Source organism: Lichenostomus cassidix, chromosome 23 (genome assembly GCF_008360975.1).
Source record: "Lichenostomus cassidix isolate B80296 chromosome 23, HeHo_3.0, whole genome shotgun sequence".
Taxonomy (NCBI): domain Eukaryota; kingdom Metazoa; phylum Chordata; class Aves; order Passeriformes; family Meliphagidae; genus Lichenostomus; species Lichenostomus cassidix.
Genome location: NC_139503.1, coordinates 1,437,957 through 1,456,827, shown reverse-complemented (window position 1 = coordinate 1,456,827; position 18,871 = coordinate 1,437,957). Strand labels below are relative to the sequence as shown.

At 50.8% G+C, this 18,871-nt stretch overlaps 2 protein-coding genes across 4 annotated transcripts; one reads left to right on the top strand and one right to left on the bottom strand.

The window, feature by feature from the left end:
• The first annotated feature begins 735 nt into the window (after positions 1–735).
• LOC146427753 (bone morphogenetic protein 8B-like) lies at positions 736–13,646 on the top strand. Of its 3 annotated transcripts, none has more exons than XR_014856282.1 (8): positions 736–1,141; positions 6,501–6,693; positions 7,968–8,116; positions 9,318–9,512; positions 9,862–9,941; positions 10,274–10,384; positions 12,276–12,638; positions 13,031–13,646. XR_014856282.1 is itself a non-coding variant. In XM_085081149.1 (8 exons), the coding sequence occupies exons 1-7, from the start codon at positions 736–738 to the stop codon at positions 12,423–12,425; spliced, it is 1,284 nt and encodes a 427-aa protein (XP_084937275.1). In that variant the 3' UTR covers positions 12,426–12,458; positions 13,017–13,646. The 3 variants fall into 3 exon arrangements, 1 of the variants encoding a protein (XP_084937275.1); XR_014856281.1 differs by having other exon boundaries at positions 12,276–12,886; XM_085081149.1 differs by having other exon boundaries at positions 12,276–12,458; positions 13,017–13,646.
• Positions 13,647–15,153: 1,507 nt separating this feature from the next.
• Positions 15,154–18,318, bottom strand: PPIE (peptidylprolyl isomerase E). The gene is made up of 10 exons (XM_085081138.1): positions 18,185–18,318; positions 18,010–18,108; positions 17,880–17,923; positions 17,262–17,288; positions 17,017–17,098; positions 16,802–16,902; positions 16,560–16,683; positions 16,290–16,475; positions 15,612–15,754; positions 15,154–15,523 (listed from the first exon to the last, which is right to left on the bottom strand). Exons 1-10 carry the CDS (start codon positions 18,213–18,215, stop codon positions 15,455–15,457), a joined length of 906 nt encoding a protein of 301 aa, XP_084937264.1. The 5' UTR covers positions 18,216–18,318; the 3' UTR covers positions 15,154–15,454.
• Between the last annotated feature and the right edge of the window lie 553 nt (positions 18,319–18,871).

Genomic DNA, 18,871 nt, shown 5'->3' with positions numbered 1-18,871 from the left:
GTGTTAGCTTTGTGAGGATGAGCTGGAGGTGGTTATTCCTGAGGTTGTGGAAGGAAGGGGAGGGTTTGGGATGGAGCAGGGAATCAACCAGCCTCGAAATTCAGTGGTCCAGGTGGGTGGGTGAGGCTGGTGAGGGTGAGGTGGGGTGACATCCATTGGGGTGGGGAAGGGAAACAGGGCGTGCCCAAAATTTGGGTGGCTTTGGGAGTGGATGCTTGAGGGGATAAGTGTCCCCAGGTGTGGGTGATCATGGATTTGGGTGGGTTTGGATGTCTGTGAGGGTGACCCTCGTTAGACGTGGGTGAGCATCCCTAGGGATGGATTTCCGTGGGTTTGTTCACCCACGAGCAGGAGCAGCCCCAGGGCTGAGCACCCCCAGAGATGAGTCCCCAGGGATTTGGGGTTCCGTGGGTTGGGTACCCAGGAGGATGAGCACCCCTAGGAATGGGTTCGGGTGTTAATGACGGCGGAAGCCCAGGGTTTGGGTGCCCACGAGGACAGGGATTTCCCACTCCCGTGTTTCCCATGGCTTTGGGTCTCAGCTGCCCGCCGCTTCTCCCCCATCCAGCGATGCTCCCCGTGCCCCGGGGCGGCCGGGCGGGGAGGGCCGGGGCGGTGCCGCTGCAGGGACCATCCCATCCCATCCCATCCCTTCCCCTCGCCCCGCCGGGCCGGAGCCGGGGCCGTGCCGGTGCCCGGGGCCGCACCGGGCGGGCGGGGGGTCCCGGCGGTGCCATGGGGCGCGGGGCGGGCGGGGGGCGGCGTGGGGCAGTGGCGCTGCTCTGGCTGGCGGCCGTGCTGTGCCAGCTGGGCAGCGGCAGCGTCCTCCGCCGCCGGCTCCACTCCGCCGGGGTCCCGCAGCGGCGGCTGAGCGGCGGCGAGCGGCGGGACGTGCAGCGGGAGATCCTGGCCGTGCTGGGGCTGCCCGGCCGGCCCCGACCCCGAGCCCCATCCCGCTCCCCCGCCGCCGCCGCGCCGCTCTTCATGCTCGATCTGTACCACGCCGTGGCCGGCGAGGAGGAGGAGGAGGGCGAGGAAGCGGCGGTGTCGCGCCCGGTGCTCACCGGGCTCAGCACGCAGAGCCCTCCGCCCGGCAGCGTGGTGAGCCGAGCGGACACCGTGGTCAGCCTCGTGAACATGGGTGAGGACAGCTCCGGGGCACCGGGGATAACGGGGCTGGCCGGGGGACAGCGGGATGTGCGGGGCGTCGGGAGGCTCGGAGCGCACCGGAGGGTACCGGGGGTACCGGGATGTGCGGGCAGGACCGGAGCGCACCGGAGCGACCGGAGCTTGTGGAGGCACGGCAGCGCACGGAGGCGATCCAGGCGGCTTAGGCAGGAGCGGGGCGCACGGACAGACAGACAGGACCAAAGCAGACAGGAGCGCACGGGCGGGACGGGGTCCGCACAGCCGGGGAGGCACCGAGGGGACACCGGGGGACAGCGCCCGGCGGGGCTGAGCCGAGCCCGACCCGAACCCTTGGTCCGTGACTGTGTTCCGGCAGCTCCGAGCATCCCTGGGGAGGCTTCTCTGGGCATCCCTGCTCCAAAAATGCCTCTTTTGCCCAAAGTTAAGCTCAATAACGGGGGAGAGCGGCTGTGAGGGACACGGAGGCTGTTGAGGGACACGGAGGCTGTTGAGGGACACGGAGGCTGTTGAGGGACACGGGTCCTGGCTGGAAGCGGCCGGGATGAATCCCAGCTCTGCTTAAAAAGAGGAGAAGGAAAAAGGGAATGTCCTGCTGAGGGAGGTTCATCCACCCCGCACTCCCCATCTCAGCGGGCAGCGAGCAGGGCAGAGGCAGGACAGCAGCAGTGTGACCCACGATGGGACACCCAATGCCAGGTCCAAATAAAATCCCCAGGGCTGCTAATTATGGCTGGAATCCTGTCCAGCTGGTTACCAGGCTCCAGCATCCCTCCTGTTTCCAGCAATTGCCGTTCCCAGCATCGGTGGGGCCAAAAATATTCCAATTCCTCCATCCCCATGTGGGTGTCAGGAGCGTCCCTGGGACAGACCCAGCTGCTCAGGACATGAGGTGACCTGGGGTGCCCACAGGAGTCCTGAGGGAGCTGTGGGAGCTCAGCGTCCTGGAAAAGCTGAGACTGAGGGAAACGGACGCTGAAGCACCAAATCCCTCAGCACAGACACCAAAATTGGCTTTAAAAGGGTCAGGTTTGATGGCAGCTAGGGTGGGATGGTCAGGGGAACCTCCTGAGAGGTGTCACTGCTGGTACAGAGCTGCAGGCACAGGGTTCCCTATTTTTCTCCCCTTCCCGGTGCTCCTGGAGTAGCCAGGAGAGTTGGGGAACACAGCTCCAGCCTCCCATTTGAATGGCTTTGATTTCTGCGGCTTCGTCAGCTCCTTCATGTTAATTAAATAAGATTTTTTTTTTTTTTTTGGTGGGAGAAGGCCAGCTCTCATTTGCATGCATAATTGGCTGCACAATTACCCTGATGGGACATGCAAATGGGGTAAAGTCTGTGCCCCATTGGGCACTTGGACCTCTTTGCTCGCAGCCACCCCGCTGTGTGAGCCAGGACAGAGTGAGAATCCCAGCGGCACACCTTGTTCTGGGAAGGGGGAAGGACAAACCTCCCTGCAGCACAAGCACAGCCCAGTTTGGGGAGCAGGGGCAGGCAGGGCCCTCCAGCTGGGTTTGGTGATGGTGGATTCACCATCCCATCCCTCCTGCTCCTCTCAGAGTGAGGGTAAAACCTGACCTGGGCTTTTTCTGTGCCCTTGCTGGATGTTGTATTTTTAACAATTTTGGGGTTTTGTGGGGTTTTGTTGGGTTTTGGGATTTCTCCTCGGCCGTGGAGCAGAGAGGTTTGTAAAAGGAAGGGGATGAGGAGGCTCACAGCATTCCCGAGCCCCCCAGGGCATCCCAACATCCTCATCCCCCCTTTCCCTCCTGGCATCCGTGGCTCCTGGTCTATTGGAAAACACCCATGGCGAGGGGTTGGAATCAGATGATCTCTGAGGTTCCTTCTAACCCAAACCAGTCTGATTCCAGTGGCTGGACTCCCCCGTGGCTGTTCCAGATGAAGCTGTGCCCACAGCCAAACATCCTCCCTGAAAATTCGGGGAACACTGCAGAGGAACTCAGGACACCTCGGCAAAAACAGCCACAGCACCCCAGGCACCTCAGGGTGCAGGGTGGGAGCTCAGAGCAGCCTCTTTAATGGAATTTTGGGCTTTGGGGTGTGCTGCTCCACCCCACACTGGGAGTGCTGATCCCACGTCCTGCAGCTCCCAACGCTCATCCCAGCTGGATGGAAGAAGCACGAGGCAAACTGGGAGTCTGGATTCATTTCCCAGCACTTGGGATAACTCCTAAATCCCTCCCCACTCCAGAAAACCTCCAGAGCTTGTTTTTTCCTGCTTTCAAGCGCAGGGACAGCATCTTCCCTGCATCTCCTTCAAACCTATTTTAGGCTCCAGAGCACTTGATGTGGTCGAATATCCTGGCATTTCCTTTTAATTTGGTGTCCCAAATGGTCGTGGGGACACATGGGGAGCAGCCAGGGCTGGTAATTACGAGTGATGCGCAGTTTATAGAAGCAGGGAAAGTGCACCGTGAAAAACCTGCAGCTAAGAATAACCTGGAGAGCAGGAGGAAGGGTGGGATCCGGGAAGAGATTGGGAATGCTGAAGGATTGGGATGGAGCTGGACATCCCGAGGCTGTTTTTATTGGTGCATAATCATTTTTATATGATTTTTTGGGGGGCTGGTGGGAGAAAATAACACAGGGATTGGCATTTTTGGGGGGGGAAACGCAGCAGCTTTTGGGGATGATGCCAAAGGAAGGGGGAAAGGAGAGCAGAGCGCTTGGGTTGGGCTTTTTTGGTGCGTCTCCTCCGCAATCCGGATAATCCACCCACAGCTAATTGAGGGTTGGTGGTGTGGCTGAGTCAACCCGAATCTCTGGCGGTTCCCAGGCACCCTGGGCTCCCGAAATGAGCCGGGGGGGCACCTCCAGCCCCACCTCCAGCCCCACCTCCAGCCCCCCCCTGGCACCTCTGAGCACCCACAGCTCCGCTGGGTGATTTGGGGACCTTCGAGGCTTTCATTCCAGATGGGAACTGTTTGGGATTTAGCGGGAAGCACGGGGATGTTGAGCTCCATCCAAGCTGCTGTTTATCCCAGTGTTGGCCCAGAAGGAGATGTTTCCCCCTCATCCTGCCCCTCCAAGGGTTTTCCTCTTTTTCTCCGTGAAGGAGCAGAGAATTCAGGGATTCCTCCCAGAATTTCATCCCAAATGTATTGCTGTTGGATCCTTGGTTTGGTTCATCAAGGAGCTCAGCTAATTGCAGCCCATTTAGCTTTTCTCTCATTTCCAAGGTGTCCCTGGGATTCCTTCCCACCAAATCCCATCCTCTGCCCTCCACACCACAGCCATGCAAAATTCTAATCCTACCAGAGATTTTCTCTCTTCTCCAGGACCAAAAATCACCCCAGGGGCTTTATTTTTTTAACCTGATGTGAGGTCTCTGTGACCTCCTTGGCTCTGACAAAAAAATCCCAAAGATTTTGGAGCAAAGGGGTCACCCAAGTACCCCAAAAATACCTAAGGGGACACAACCTGGACTAACCATGGGACACTCACTGGGGGTTTATCAATGCTAAAAAAAATGAGGTGACTCCTGTGGGGGAATTAATCCTCTTTTTGGGGGAATTATTCCTCTTTTTAGGGGAATTTAAGGGTTTTCTAAGCACCACAAGCTTTGGCAGCACCAATTAATTGGGAGAATAAAACAATCCACGATGGGATGGTGGGAGAAATGGAAAACAGGGAAGAACCCGAGGGGCTGTGGAGGTTTTGGGGGCTGTTTTGTCCCCCCGAGGGGACAGGGGACACATCCAGCTCTCCCCACAGCATCCTCCTGCCCAGCTGGCAGCAGCCCTGCCCGAGCAGGAAGCTCTCTCCACATCCGCCCTGCCCCAGGCTTTTTTTGTAACATAGCTTGCGGTGAGGCCAGGAGCTGGAGGGAATGTGGGATTTGGTTAAAAAAAAAAAAAAAATTAAAAAAAAGAAAAAGAGGGGCAAAAAAAAAAAAAGAAGGAAAAAAAAGGAAGGAAAAAAAAGAAAAAAAAAGGGAAAAAAAAGGGTTTTTTTAAAAAAGAGGGGCAAAAATAAAGGAAAAAATAAGGAGAAGAAGGGAAAAAAATTTTGGGTATCTCAGTAAAATCTCAGTGTTGGGTACCCTCCATATAAATGAGAATGGCAACTTTATGGTAGATTAAATTTGGAATATTTCCCCCCTGGAATTGGTTAAAAAACGCTTTAAAAACATTTTTTATTTCGTTAATTGTTTGTTTTATTATTTAGTTAATTATTTGTTTGTTTTATTTTTGAAAGTAAGCGCCAGGTGAAATTGGCTTCGTTGCTTTTGTGCCTGAAGCGGGAGAAGCTTTAGTCACATTGAATCATATTTAATCATAAACTTTAATTACACTCAGACAAGGCAGATTGGAATATTTTTAAAGAACAATTCGAAGCAAATAATTGCACATTAGCAAAACTGTGGGGGCTGCATTAGCATGAGGAAAGAAAGGGTAATTCTTCATGGACTCACAAAATAAAATCGGATTTTTCCTTTCCCAGTGTGTACTGGATTGATGGAGAAATGAGGTGTTTTCAGGAAAAAGGGAGAGTTTATTTCACACAGAAGTGACCTGATAATCCTCCTGAACTCCCCAGTCAGGCACAGGCTGAAAATCTTAATATTTCATCATCCCAAAGTTTGAGGGCAAGAGGGACCTGTGATGATCCCGAAAAGCCCTGGGCTTGTCTGCTGCAAGAAAAATTTAGAAAACCCCAATTCCTGCTCCAGATGGTCCTGCTGACCCCAAAAACTCAAATTAATGTGTGTGTTTTTCACACTTTTCATGAAGCACAAAAGGCTGCAGCCCCTAAAGCACTGTGCTCTGTGTGCTCCTCCCATAGCCAAAGCTTGTGCTACATATTATTTATATATTTTTTTTTTAATTTTAATTTTTATTTTTATTTTCATTTTTATTTTTATTTTTTATATTTATCTCTATCTATATCTATATCTATCTATATATCTATCTATATGATCTATATCTATATGATCTATATCTATATTTATATAGTTATAGTTGTATTTGTATTTGCATTTATATTTATATTATTTATTTTTATTTTTGTTTTTATTTTTATATATCTATATCTGTATCTACATCATCTATTTTATTTATTTATATAGTTATTTATAGTTATATTTGTATTTGTATTTGTATTTATATTTATATTTATATTTATATTTATAATAAAGGAAATTGGCTGGGAGGGGATGCTGTAGGTTTACAGCAAAATAAAGTGCAAAAATAAGGGAAGTTGCATCCGGATTCAAACTCCTGGGAGCTCAGAATTTTCCCCCAAGGGCTTTTGTCCCTAAAATCCATGTGGTGGGAATTCAGTGGGGATGTTTTGGGCTCGGATCAGCCACCCCTGACCCTTTTTCCCCGCAGTGGAGCAGGACAGGGATGTGTTCTCCCCCAAGCCCTACTGGAAGGAGTTCCGGTTCGACCTGACCCAGGTGCCGGCGGGAGAAGCTGTGACCGCCGCGGAATTTCGCATCTACAAGGCGAGGGGCAGCCCTGGGCACGCCAACTGCAGCCTGCATGTCAGCATCTACGAGGTGGCGACACAGCAGGCCAACAGGTGACGGGGTGGGGGTGGCGGGATGGGAATGGGAATGGGAACGGTGGGAATGGCGGTAGGAGTGGTGGGAATGGGAATGGAGGGAATGGGAATGGGAATGGGAATGGGAATGGGAATGGGAATGGGAATGGAGGTGATGGGAATGGAGGTGTTGGGAATGGGAATGGTGGGAATGGGAATGGGAGTGGGAATGGGAATGGGAGTGGGAATGGAGGTGATGGGAATGGACGTGGAGATGGTGGGAATGGAAATGGAAATGGGCATGGGAATGGAGATGGGAGTGGGAATGGAAATGGGAATGGGAATGGGAGTGATGGGAATGGGAATGGGAATGAGAATGGAGGGAATGGGAATGGAGGTGATGGGAATGGGAATGGGAATGAGAATGGAGGGAATGGGAATGGGAATGGAGGAAATGGGAATGAAGGTGACAGGAATTGGAGTGAGAGTGATGGGAATGGGAGTGACGTTGATGGAATGGGAATGGAGGTGATGGGAATGCGGATGGAAATGGGAATGAAGATAATGGAAATGGAAATGGGACTGGGAATGGAAGTGGAGGTGATGGGAATTGGAGTGAGGTGAATGGGAATGGGAATGGGAATGGAGGTGAAGAGAATGGGAATGGCATGAAGAAGATGGGTATGGCAATAGGAATGGGAATGATGGGGATGGGGATGAAGAAGACAGGAATGGGAATGAGAACAAAGATGATGGGGATGGGAATGGGTGTGGGAATTAAAAAGGTGGGAAGGGAATGGGAATGGAAATAGTAATGAAGTTTATGGGGATGAGGTTGAGAATGGGGTTGATGGGGATGAAGAAGATGGGAATAGAAATAAAGATGAAGGGAATGGGTGTGAGAATGAAAATGGCAATGAGGATGATGGGGATGGGAATGAAGATGGTAGGGATGGGAATGAAGATGAAGTGGAGGACATGGGAATGGGGATGAAGGTGGTGGGAACAGGGTGGGGATGAGATGCTGGGGATGGGAATGGGATGCAGATGGTGAGGATGGGGCAGGCAGGGGCAGCAGCTCCAACCTTTCCCTTCCCGGCACCACAGCGTCCAGCTGCTCCCACCCATTCCCCCAGGGCAGAGCCACACCTGGCATTCCCAGCCGGGCAGGGAGGAGGCTTTTCCCACACCACATCACGTCCAGCACCAGGATCTGTCTGGACACCTCCCAGGAGTGATTTCCATCCATTAAGGTCCGTGCTGGAGCCCTTTGGGTTCTGTTACTCACCTGCTCCTTTTCCCTGGTTTTGTAGGGAATCTGACCTGTTCCTGCTGGATGTCCAGGACCTCAGGGCTGGCACAGAGGGCTGGCTGGTGTTTGACGTCACTGCCGCCAGCAACCACTGGTCAGTGGAGCAGAAACACCACCTGGGGCTTCGGCTCTACGTGGAGACAGATGATGGTGAGTCTGCCAGCAAATTTGGGGCCAAATTGCCAGGAATTGGGGTCCTCTTGGTGCTGGGAGGTGTCGATCCCAGTGCAGTTCTGAATTTCCAGGGGTGATGAGTGCCAGAAGTCTGGGCTTGCAGGTCCTGGTGGCCTGGGCTGTAATTAACCCCATTAACACTTAATGAACTCCTTACCCGGGGGGATCCTCTGTGTGTGGGGCAGAGGATTAACCCTCTTTTCCCCACGGGATTAAATCTTCTCCCGTGGTGTTTTTTCCAGGCAATCCCAGGGACATCTTCATCCATTCCTTCCCCTCCCAAACTTTCCTCCACAGGGGTGAAAGGGAAAATTGATCACTTGGTTTTAATCATTTAATTGCTCTGTGATGTCATTTTATGGTGCAATGGGATCCTCAGGGAGCTCCTGTTGGCTTTTGGGTGGTAGAAATACGAGGCAGACACAGCTAAAAGGGGTAAAAGGGTTCTTTTATTACATATATTATATATATATATATATAATTATTATTATATTATATATATATATATTTATTATTATATATTTTTTATATTTTATATATATTTTTATTATATTATATATATTATATATATTATATATATTATATATAATATTTAAAATTTTTTAATAGGATTTTTCAAGGTGGAACACTCTGAAATGCACACACCCCACATAATGCATATTACAATTTTATGGACTTTACAAATCAACATGTCTACCTAAAATCCCCCAGTGAGAAACTTAATAAATGAAATAATTGTCCCCATGTTCTAATTACCCTCCCCAAAATGAGACTAGATGACAAAATATGTTTTGGAGAAAAGGCTTCATCCAAGGTTGAAACCTCTAATTTTGAGACACCATAGAGCTCTTTGGCCTCTTGAGCAAAAAGTTTGGTCTTTCTGCTTTGAAGAACCCAAAAACTAAGCTAAATATCAGACTGCAAAAATTCCAAGCAAAAAAAGAGTTACAAAAGAATAACTCTTTTACAAAAGAGTGTATAAAGGATACCAACAAAATTAGGGAAAGGGTATAAAAATATATAAAAGCGTATATAAAAGGCAAAAAACCCCATCAGGCATCACCCTTGGGGTGGCAAACCCACAGCTCCTGCTGCAAATCTCACGTATTTTTGATTTTTTCTTTAATTAAACTGGTTCAATTTGAGAACAAACCCATCCATGATCTTTTCCCTGCAGGTCACAGCGTCGATCCAAGCTCAGCAGGACTCCTGGGACGCAGGGGACCTCGATCCAAGCAGCCCTTCATGGTGACATTTTTCCGTGCCAACCCCAACCCTGCACGTGTCACCCGAGCTGCCAAACCCCCCAGGAGGCGACAACCCAAAAAATCCAACGACCTCCCCCATCCAAACAAACTCCCTGGGATTTTTGGTGAGATATTTGCTGCAGGAGGAGGAAGGGATCCCTATGGAAAATGCCTTGAAATTCTGATTTTTGGCCCTAAGGGGAACAGCAAAAAGCCCTGAGGTTTTAGGGTTGGAGGTTTTTGCAGTTTGGGAGGGTTTGGGTTGGATGCCCTCAAGGAAATGGTGTTTGGTGAGTGTGTCAGGATTTCTGAATATCGGAATTTTTGCCTCACTGCCCTTGGCTTTGGAGCCCTGGGAAGCTCCAGAAAGCTCAGGCAGGAGAGGAGCAGGAAAGCCCTGAAACCACAGAGTTTGGGGAAATCTCAAAGCTGGGGTTTTGCCCTTCCCAGGCTGAAATTCCCTTTTCCCCACAGATGATGTCCACTCCGCAGATGGACGGCAGGTCTGCCGGCGCCACGAGCTCTACGTTAGCTTCCAGGACCTCGGCTGGCTGGTACTTGTCTGCTGGGAGAAGTAAATGACCAAGAAATAAACCCCGTTATCCCATTCCCCTGCTCCCTCCCTGGCTGGATTCTCCTGCCTGTGAAGCCAGCCTGGGAGCTGGGAAGGCAAACGTGAATTGCCACAACGCCAAACCCCACTGGTGACCCCGAGCTCTGTCCAAAAAATTAAAAAAAAAATCAAAATAAACCCTTGCTGCTGGCACAGCCAGGCAGGGAGGAGGTGGCTGAGTTGTTTATGCAGGTGGGGAGTGGATGAGGAGGCACAAAGGGTGAAGCCCTCGATGTAATCAAATATTTTTGATATTTTTTTTGTTTTATTCAGGACTGGGTGATTGCCCCACAAGGGTACTCAGCCTACTACTGCGAGGGGGAATGTGCATTCCCGCTGGACTCCTGCATGAACGCCACCAACCACGCCATCCTGCAGTCCCTGGTCAGTGCAAACCCCAAAACAGCCCCGGGGGGACACTGGGGAGCAGCCAGAGCCTGGCAGGGCCTGGTGGAGAAAAGGGATTTTGGGGTGAGCACGGCTGGGTTTGAGGGGGTTGAGGTCGGGGGGATGTGGTTGGGGTCTGGATATAAATAAAGGATGAGTGGGTGAGTGCACATCTGGGTGGGAGGGTGCACATCTGGATGGGTGAAAGCACATCCGGGTGCCTTGATGCACATCTGGATGTGCATCAATGCACATAAGGTTGGGTGAAGGCACACCTGGGTGACTGGATGCAAATCCGGATGTGTTGATGCACATCTGGATGGGTGAAACCACATCTGGGTGGGTGAATGCACATCTGGACAGCCCACACCCCAGGCTCCACTATGGAATTCCAACATGGAATTCCAAGACATCCCCAGAGAGCCTTGGATGAGCCATGGAGAGCACAAAGCTCTGCCCCTCAGCCCGAGCCAGGAGCGGAATTCTGCAATTCCAGAGCTCCTCCACCTCTGGATTTTCCCCCCGCCGCGGTTCTGCTCCGGTTTTCCAGCAGCTGGGGCAAAACCGAGCATTTCCCACAGGTTCATGGCAGCAGGGAAAATTCCCGAATTCCCATATTATCCACACTTCCTCCCAGGGTTTCCCCACAGCCTCACTGCAGCTCAGCACCCAAACGCTGGGCTCAGCATATTCCAAGCGAGAAAGCTTTAATGCCTTGGGGTTTTTGGTTTGGTTTTTTATTTCTTTTTTTTTTTTTTTTTCCCAAAACCCACCCCACATCCCAGCCAATTTCAGGAATTTCCTGCCCTGTGAGTGTTTGGTTTCCCCAAACAGAGCCACGGTGGCTCCTGTGCTCGCGGTTAATTACAGGGAGCGCCCAGCCTTTGAAGGTGTCGCCTGGCAGGGCTGGATTTTGCCATCAATAAAGCTTCCAGGACCCATCCAGGGGCTGGGAAACATCCTGGCAGCAGCAGGGAGGAGCCTTTCCCCCTCCACTACACCCACCCAGAACCCCAAAACCCAGAGCTCTTCCCAAAAAGCAGCAGGATGTGAATCACCTGGATCCCTTCTGGGAAGCAAAGGAGGCGAGCCAGCCCCAGCCTGAGCTGCAAATAGCAGGGTTGGAGAGCAAAAACACCGGAATTCCGGGCTGGGAGAGCCTGGCTGCCCCTGCCATAAATCAGTCGCACATGTTGGGGGAAGCCAGTGAGGGTTCTGTGCCTCCGGCTGCTGCCCTGTGGCCAAAAAAAAAAAATGGGATAAAGGCAAAATTTTGGGATAAATCATGGCCTGAACTTTTCCAAAAAGGATCCAAGAGGGGAGTCGTGCTTGCAGAGGTGTTGTGGATTTTAGGTTTTTCAATTTGGGGTGGGGAATCTCTGTTGGAAGGATTCCCAGTGTTGGAAAATGTAGCAGTTTAAAAGTTTTTGTCTAACTTTAGTCGAGGGTTCTGTTTGCCTTTCCCCCGGGAAAAAAAGATTTTTTAAGTTCCTTTGCAGGGCATTGTTCCTCCAGGTGGGGTTTGAAGAGCTGAACATCTCAGCTTGACTTTTTAATATTAAAAAAATGTTGTTGGAGGGTTTTTGTTTTTCCCGCAGTTTTGGTGACACCAGAGCCTGACCTGTGCTGCCCTGATTTATGAGGTTTTTCTTAGTAATTTGTCTATTTTAGCAAGAAAAGGGCCCTGAAATCCCAAATTAATGCAGGGGCTGCCTGGCCCACGAGCCCTGATCCAATGTAAACCACTGCCTGGAGCTCAGAATAAATATTTTTGCAGAAAGATGGAAATAATCCCCCCATTCACCCGGGACTTTTCGGTTGGTTTGATGCTTTTTCTGCTGCCTGGAGCCACCTTTGCTGGCCCTGACAGCCCCCAAACTTGCCCCAGGTACACCTGATGAAGCCTGAGGCTGTGCCCAAGGCGTGCTGTGCCCCCACCAAGCTCAGTGCCACCTCTGTCCTCTACTATGACAGCAACAACAACGTCATCCTCAAGAAGCATCGGAATATGGTGGTGAAATCCTGCGGCTGCCACTGATGGACAGGGTCTGTGCCCATCCCTGAGTGTCCAGTTCCATCCCTGAGTGTCCCATTTCCATCCCTGAATGTCCAATTCCATCCCTGAGTGTCCAATTCCATAACTTAGTGTCCCATTCCCACTCCTGGATGTCCCATTTCCATCCCTGAGTGTCCCATTTCTATCCTTGGATGTCCCATTCCCATCCCTGGATGTCCCACCCTATCCCTGAGTGTCCCATTTCCATCCCTGAGTGTCCCAGTCCCCATCCCTGGATGTCCCATTCCTATCCCTGGATGTCCCACCCTATTCCTGGATGTCCCTCCCTATCCCTGAGTGTCCCATCCCATCCCTGGATGTCCCATTCCCATCCCTGGATGTCCCATTCCCATCCCTGGATGTCCCATTTCCATCCCTGAGTGTCCCATCCCATCCCTGGATGTCCCATTTCCATCCCTGGATGTCCCACCCTATCCCTGAATGTCCCATCCCATCCCTGAATGTCCCAGTCCCCATCCCTGGATGTCCCATCCCACTCCTGAATGTCCCATTTCCATCCCTGGGTGTCCCATTCCATCCCTGAATGTCCCATCCCATCCCTGAATGTCCCAGTCCCCATCCCTGAGTGTCCCATCCCATCCCTGGATGTCCCATTTCCATCCCTGGGTGTCCCATCCCACTCCTGAATGTCCCAATCCCCGTCCCACCAGACCAATGTGACACTGGGTTTCTGCAAGAGGAGCTTCGTGGGCTGCATCAGAGCAAAATCCATTCATAATAACAACCGAAATATTGATAATATTAATATTTTAAAATATTAAAACCAACGAAAATTCATCCCTCCCACCCCTTTCTAGAAGTGGATGTAAATAATATAAAATTTCCTTTCTCTTATCCTGCTTAATGAGACACATAGATATATACAAACATATATATATATATATAGGAAAGAGAGGATTTTTGGCTGATTCTGTTTTGTCTGTGACTGATTTGTTTCCCCATCGTGGAGGCAGCATTTAAATTGCTCTGGGACTGAGCTGTTTCTAGCTGTGTATTCCTAACCCAACCCACCTCTTCCCAGCGCTTTTAATCCCCTTAATGAAAACATCATCAGCCAATTAAGCAGCTGGCTGACTAACCCGCTCCTGTTTGCCTCAAGTCCACCAAACTCAGCCAGCTGGAAAAAAAATAAAATACCCATATTGAGCTGTTATAAAATAAACGCAAAGTCCGGAAAGTCAACACGGAGTTTCTCTTGCTCTTTGTGTTTTAATGTCACAGCACAACAGGGCTCTGTTTGGAGGGCATTTCGCAATGAAAAAATACTCAGGGCTGGTTAAAATTGTACCTATTTGCTTGAAAATGAGCCCTGATGTGAGTTTTGGGTCAGGCTGTGCTCATCCCGTGGGCTCCCAGCAGGGCTGTGACCACAGCAGCCCCAGGCAGCTTCCCTGGGCTGTTTGCACAATTAAATTATTTATTTGCACTGATTTTAAAAGGAAAAGTCTGGTGTTGGTTCTCAGCTCAGGTAGCTGGGGGAGGTTACATCAATAAACAAGTGAAGAACCTGGTGTAGGTAGGGGAAAATCCCAATAAACCAAATTAAATTAGGAATATTTGCTCCCTGTCAGTGCTCAGCTTCATAAGAGAAGGTTCTTGCTTTTTTGGGTATCAAATTCCACATGAAATCCAGCTCAGGATGGGATCCTGGCTCTGTGGGATTCATTGCCTTCAGCAGAGAGAACACCCAGGGCTTTCCCTGACTCTGAGCTCTCAAATCTTGCCTGCAAGGGCTGTCTTTAAAATTTGGGATTTAAACAAAAAGGGAATGACGAAGGGGAAAGCTGGGCTGGTTTGACTGTCAGGAATCACATCCTCGTGTCTCACCTTGTCCCACTTTTTGGACAATGCACAACCCTCAGACATCCTGGAAAACCTGGGGAAAAATATAATAAAAACCCAAATAAAAGCAACCCTTCTGGAAAAGCAACAGCCTTGACTTGTGAGAGGCTGGGCTGGGAAAACCAAAAATCCCCAATGCCATGAGCTCTTCCAAATATCCCCAAAATCCAAACATCAGATCTTCCTCTCCACCCTCAGCAGCTTCATCTTCCTACCAATACCTGCACAAGCTCAGAACCACCCATCCCTTCTTCCTTCCTTCCTTCCTTCCTTCCCAGTGCCATAATTTCACAGGAAACCCCAGATCCATCACTTCCCAGTGCCATAATTTCACAGGAAACCCCAAATCCATCACTTCCCTCCCAGTTAAGTGCAAAGCCAGAGCTTCCCACCACAGCAACTACAAATCCATGTGGTTTATCCCACTCTGGATTTGGAAATCTCCCTCCAACCTTATCACTCTGGGTTTTTTTTCTTTTTCTTCTCCATCACTCAAACGGCTCCTTCATTTCCTGGTGTTTCCTGTCCTGCACATGTTCTGCTGCTTACACATCCCAGGGAATTCTCTCCCTCTGGGATGGGGATGGAGCAGGAGAGACACCAGCCAGCGTCCTGCCTCCCTCTGCTGCTGGAAAAGGACACTACAAAGCCAAAAACTCCTCCACGAGGTGCTGCTGTGGAGCAAACATCAGATATTCAGCTCTGCTCTTCCTCCCCTGGCACAGATATCTTCCCCTGCAGCCAGGATTTAGGCATGGGATTAATGATGATGAGGGAAAGTACAAAATAAAACCCACAAAATAAAACCAGCCTCCCACAGAGAGAACTCAGCAGCCCAGGCCATCAGTATTTTTAAAACTAGGTTTTATTTTTACCAAACATAAATTTTTTTTCCAGAATGCACGAGCAGGACCAGCCCAGCCCTGCTCAGGCAGCACAGGCTGGGAAGGGATTTATCCCAGGAAGGATAAATTCTGCCCACAGGGACCTTCCCACCAAGCTGTGCAGGGGAATTCCTGTGGAAGCTGCAGGATGGGCATTGCTGGGGAGTCCCAGGGGTGTCCCTAGGGTGTCACTGAGGTGTCACTGAGGTGTCACAGGGCTCCCTGTCCCTCCTGGTCAAGCTCCTCCATCCATCCCCTCCAAGCTCATGGACACTCCCCACAGTCTGAGATGATCACCTTCTGCTTTGGCTTCCCATCCTTGGTGCCCTGAGCCTTGGAGAGAAAGAGCAGCAGGAATTCCAGGCACAGAATCCTCAGGGAAGGAAGGAAGGAATTCTGTGCCCCCAGAGCCCTGACCCACCTCGATCTCCCTCACCACATCCATGCCCTCTGTCACCTCCCCGAACACCACGTGCTTCCCGTCCAGCCAGTCTGTCTTGTCACAGGTGATGAAGAACTGGGAGCCATTGGTGTTTGGCCCTGAGTTTGCCATGGACACGATCCCTGGGATCAGAGAGAAGCTGTGACTGCAGCCCAGCCCTGTCCCCACGTCCTGCAAAACACTGCTGGATTCAGGGAAGCTGCTGGATACCAAACTCTACAAAAACTACTGGAAATCAATGAGGCAGAAAAACATTTTCAAGTGTGAAAGATGGAAAGGGGTGGAGGCTGCTCAGCTATTTTTAGCTGCAGTAACAGCAAAGCTGTTTGTAGGGAGATAAACCTGCTAGCTTGCTGCTGCTTTTCACAGTCGTGCTGTGACATTCCCTGTTTGAAATCGAGCAGGAAATCAGCTTTGAAATTGTTCTCCCTTTATGCAATACTGCAAATAAAGTGGATGGAGAGGGAATGATTTTTGCTTGGTGAGGCATGAGGGTCTGAATGTGGCAGAAGAATCTGGCCAATGTAGATTGTAATAATTATAACTACAATTGTAATTCAGGGCTGCTGCTATCAACACAGCCAAAACAACCCAAATGTGGTCCCTAGATGATGCTGAGCCCTTTTCTCTCCACTCCCTGCCTGGAGATGGCTTTACCTGGCCCTGTGTGCTTGAGAATGAAGTTTTCATCATCAAACTTCTTCCCATAGATGGATTTCCCACCGGTGCCGTTGTGGTTGGTGAAATCTCCAGCCTGGCACATGAACTGGGGGATGACCCGGTGGAAGCTGCTGCCTTTGAAGCCAAACCCTTTCTCGTGGGTGCAGAGGCAGCGGAAATTCTCTGTGTGAGGGGCAAAGGGGACAGGGGTGAGAGCTGTGGCAGCTCTGGGGGTCGCCAGGAGGGGAGGCTGAGCCTCCTCCTCACCTGCAGTCATGGGCACCACATCGGAGCGCAGCAGGATCCGCAGTCGCCCCGCGGGTTTGTTCCCGATCTTGATGTCCATGAAAACCTGGGGGTTGACCCTGGATTTCTTGGCAGGAGGCTCATCCTGGGCAGGAAAAGAAAGAAAAGCAAGGTGAGGTGATGTTTCTGTGCTCTGCCTCCAGCCTTGCACTCTCATCTTTTGGGATGGTGAGGACACAGATGGCTCTGGTTGTTTTTTCTACCTCCTGCGCCTCTGCTTTGGGTGCTTCTGCTCCTCCCTCCTCCTTGTTCTCCTCCAAAGTCTTCCCCGAAAACTTCTTCAGCCACTCGTCATCTGACCAAACTGTGGCCACAAAAGCAAAGGTCAGGGCACAGGAATTAATCCCAATTAATTAGTGACCACAGCTCAGCAGGAGGTCTGAGCATCCCCAGGGATGCTCTCCCCCTTCCAGCTCACCAGGCCGGGATGATCCTTCTTTAATCCGCATGGGTTTGGCCAGGTTCACCCTGATTGTCCTGCCAAAGAGCTCAGACTCGTTCTGCAGAGGGGAGAAAAGCACAACAAAGCCCACCAAAAAGGTATCAAACCACCGTACCCCCCAAAGCCCTGCAGAGGTTAGAGGAGAATTAATTTGTGTTCTCTCTGCAGCCCACAGGGCAGCAAAGCCTCTCGTGGAACAGGAGTGGGAACAAGGTCCATACCATGTTGTCAATAGCTGCTGCTGCATCCTGCCAAAAAACCAAAATAAATTCATTATTAGCATCTCTTCTCAAGGCTCAGCACAGCCATATCCCAGCATTTCATTACAAAGATAATTGCCAGGTTTTCCTAAACCTCGTTTATACCAGGGATGTATGAATTGATGGATCTTGTAAAACCCACATGCAAACCCCATCCATGTGGGTCTCATCTTCCAACAACCCAGTAAAACCCTAATATTTAGGATGCTTTATTGCTGCCACGAGCATCTGGGAGAGGAGGAGAGGTTTGTGTATGAAGTCCAGGACAGACTAGAAGAGGACAAATATGCATATATATTTGGATATATACACATACACACACAGGAGGATAGCTCGTGGTGGAGACAAAGCCAAGAAACCCACCCAGGGATGGTGGCAGGGGAGCAGTTTGGGCTGGAAATGGGAAAAATGGGAACTTCAGCCCAAAAGAAAATGGGAAAAGCAGAACAATAGATTAATGCTGTGGTGGGTAACCCACACCCGACTTCACAGACTGTCTCCAACGGGAAAAGGAACCATCCCAAAACCCTAAGGGCAGCAAAACCCCCAAAATCGCTCAAACATTTACGGGTTGCTCACCTCTGCCAGCTCAAACTCCACGAAGGCGAATCCGCGGTGCTTTTCTGGAGGGGCAGAAGCGAGGGGTCAGGGGGATCCCATCCCATCCCATCCCATCCCATCGCGGGGATGCCGAGCCCCCAGCACGCACCGGTCTCATAGTCCAGCGGGATCTGGATGTCGGTGATGTCTCCGAAAGGGATGAAGGCAGCGTGCAGCACCTTCTCGTCCACCTCCTCGGCCAGCCCTCCTGCGGGGCGGCCAGCGGTCACCGGGCACCGCCGGCAGCCCAAACCCCGAGGGACAGCCCCGGTCCCGCCACTCACCCACGTACAGCACCCGCTTGGTGGCAGCCATGGAGCTCCCGGTGCCCCGGAACGGCTCGGCTCGGCACGGCCCGCCCCGGAACGGCGGCAGCGCTCCGCCCTCCGACGGGGCTGTGCGCTCGTGGGGCTCTGCTGGGAAGGGAAAAGCTGTTTGAGCTCTATTTGCATCCCTGAAACGCTCCATCCACCCCATTCCCGGCTTTCCCAAAGCCTCGGATCCCCTATGGAACACCTCCAGCCCGAACAAGGGATTTTAGCGTTGATGGTGGAGGTTTTCTCCAAGTTCAGTGAGTCTTCCTTCCTTCCTTCCTTCCTCCCTTTCTTCATCTAAATAATGGTTTTCATGGCAGAGAATCACCCAAAATAGGTCTAGAAAAGATTTGTCTCCCCCAATGCCAAGCCTAAGCCATGCTCAGAGTATAAAATGTAAGCAGAACCATTAAACAGCCAGATGGAAATAGAGAAATATAAACTAAGAACGGCAGAGCTTTTCCTTAGCAGCTGATGACAGAAAGGAGCCCAAATCCTCGTATTTCAAACACATCCCAAACCCTTCTAAAATCACTGCTTACAGACATCACCCCTTCAGCCCCACTGCCCCAGGCATAATTTTAAGATGCTGGCTCAAAATAGTCATTATCCAAAATTAGCAAGCAGAGTAAGTCAAATCCCAATTTAATGTATTCA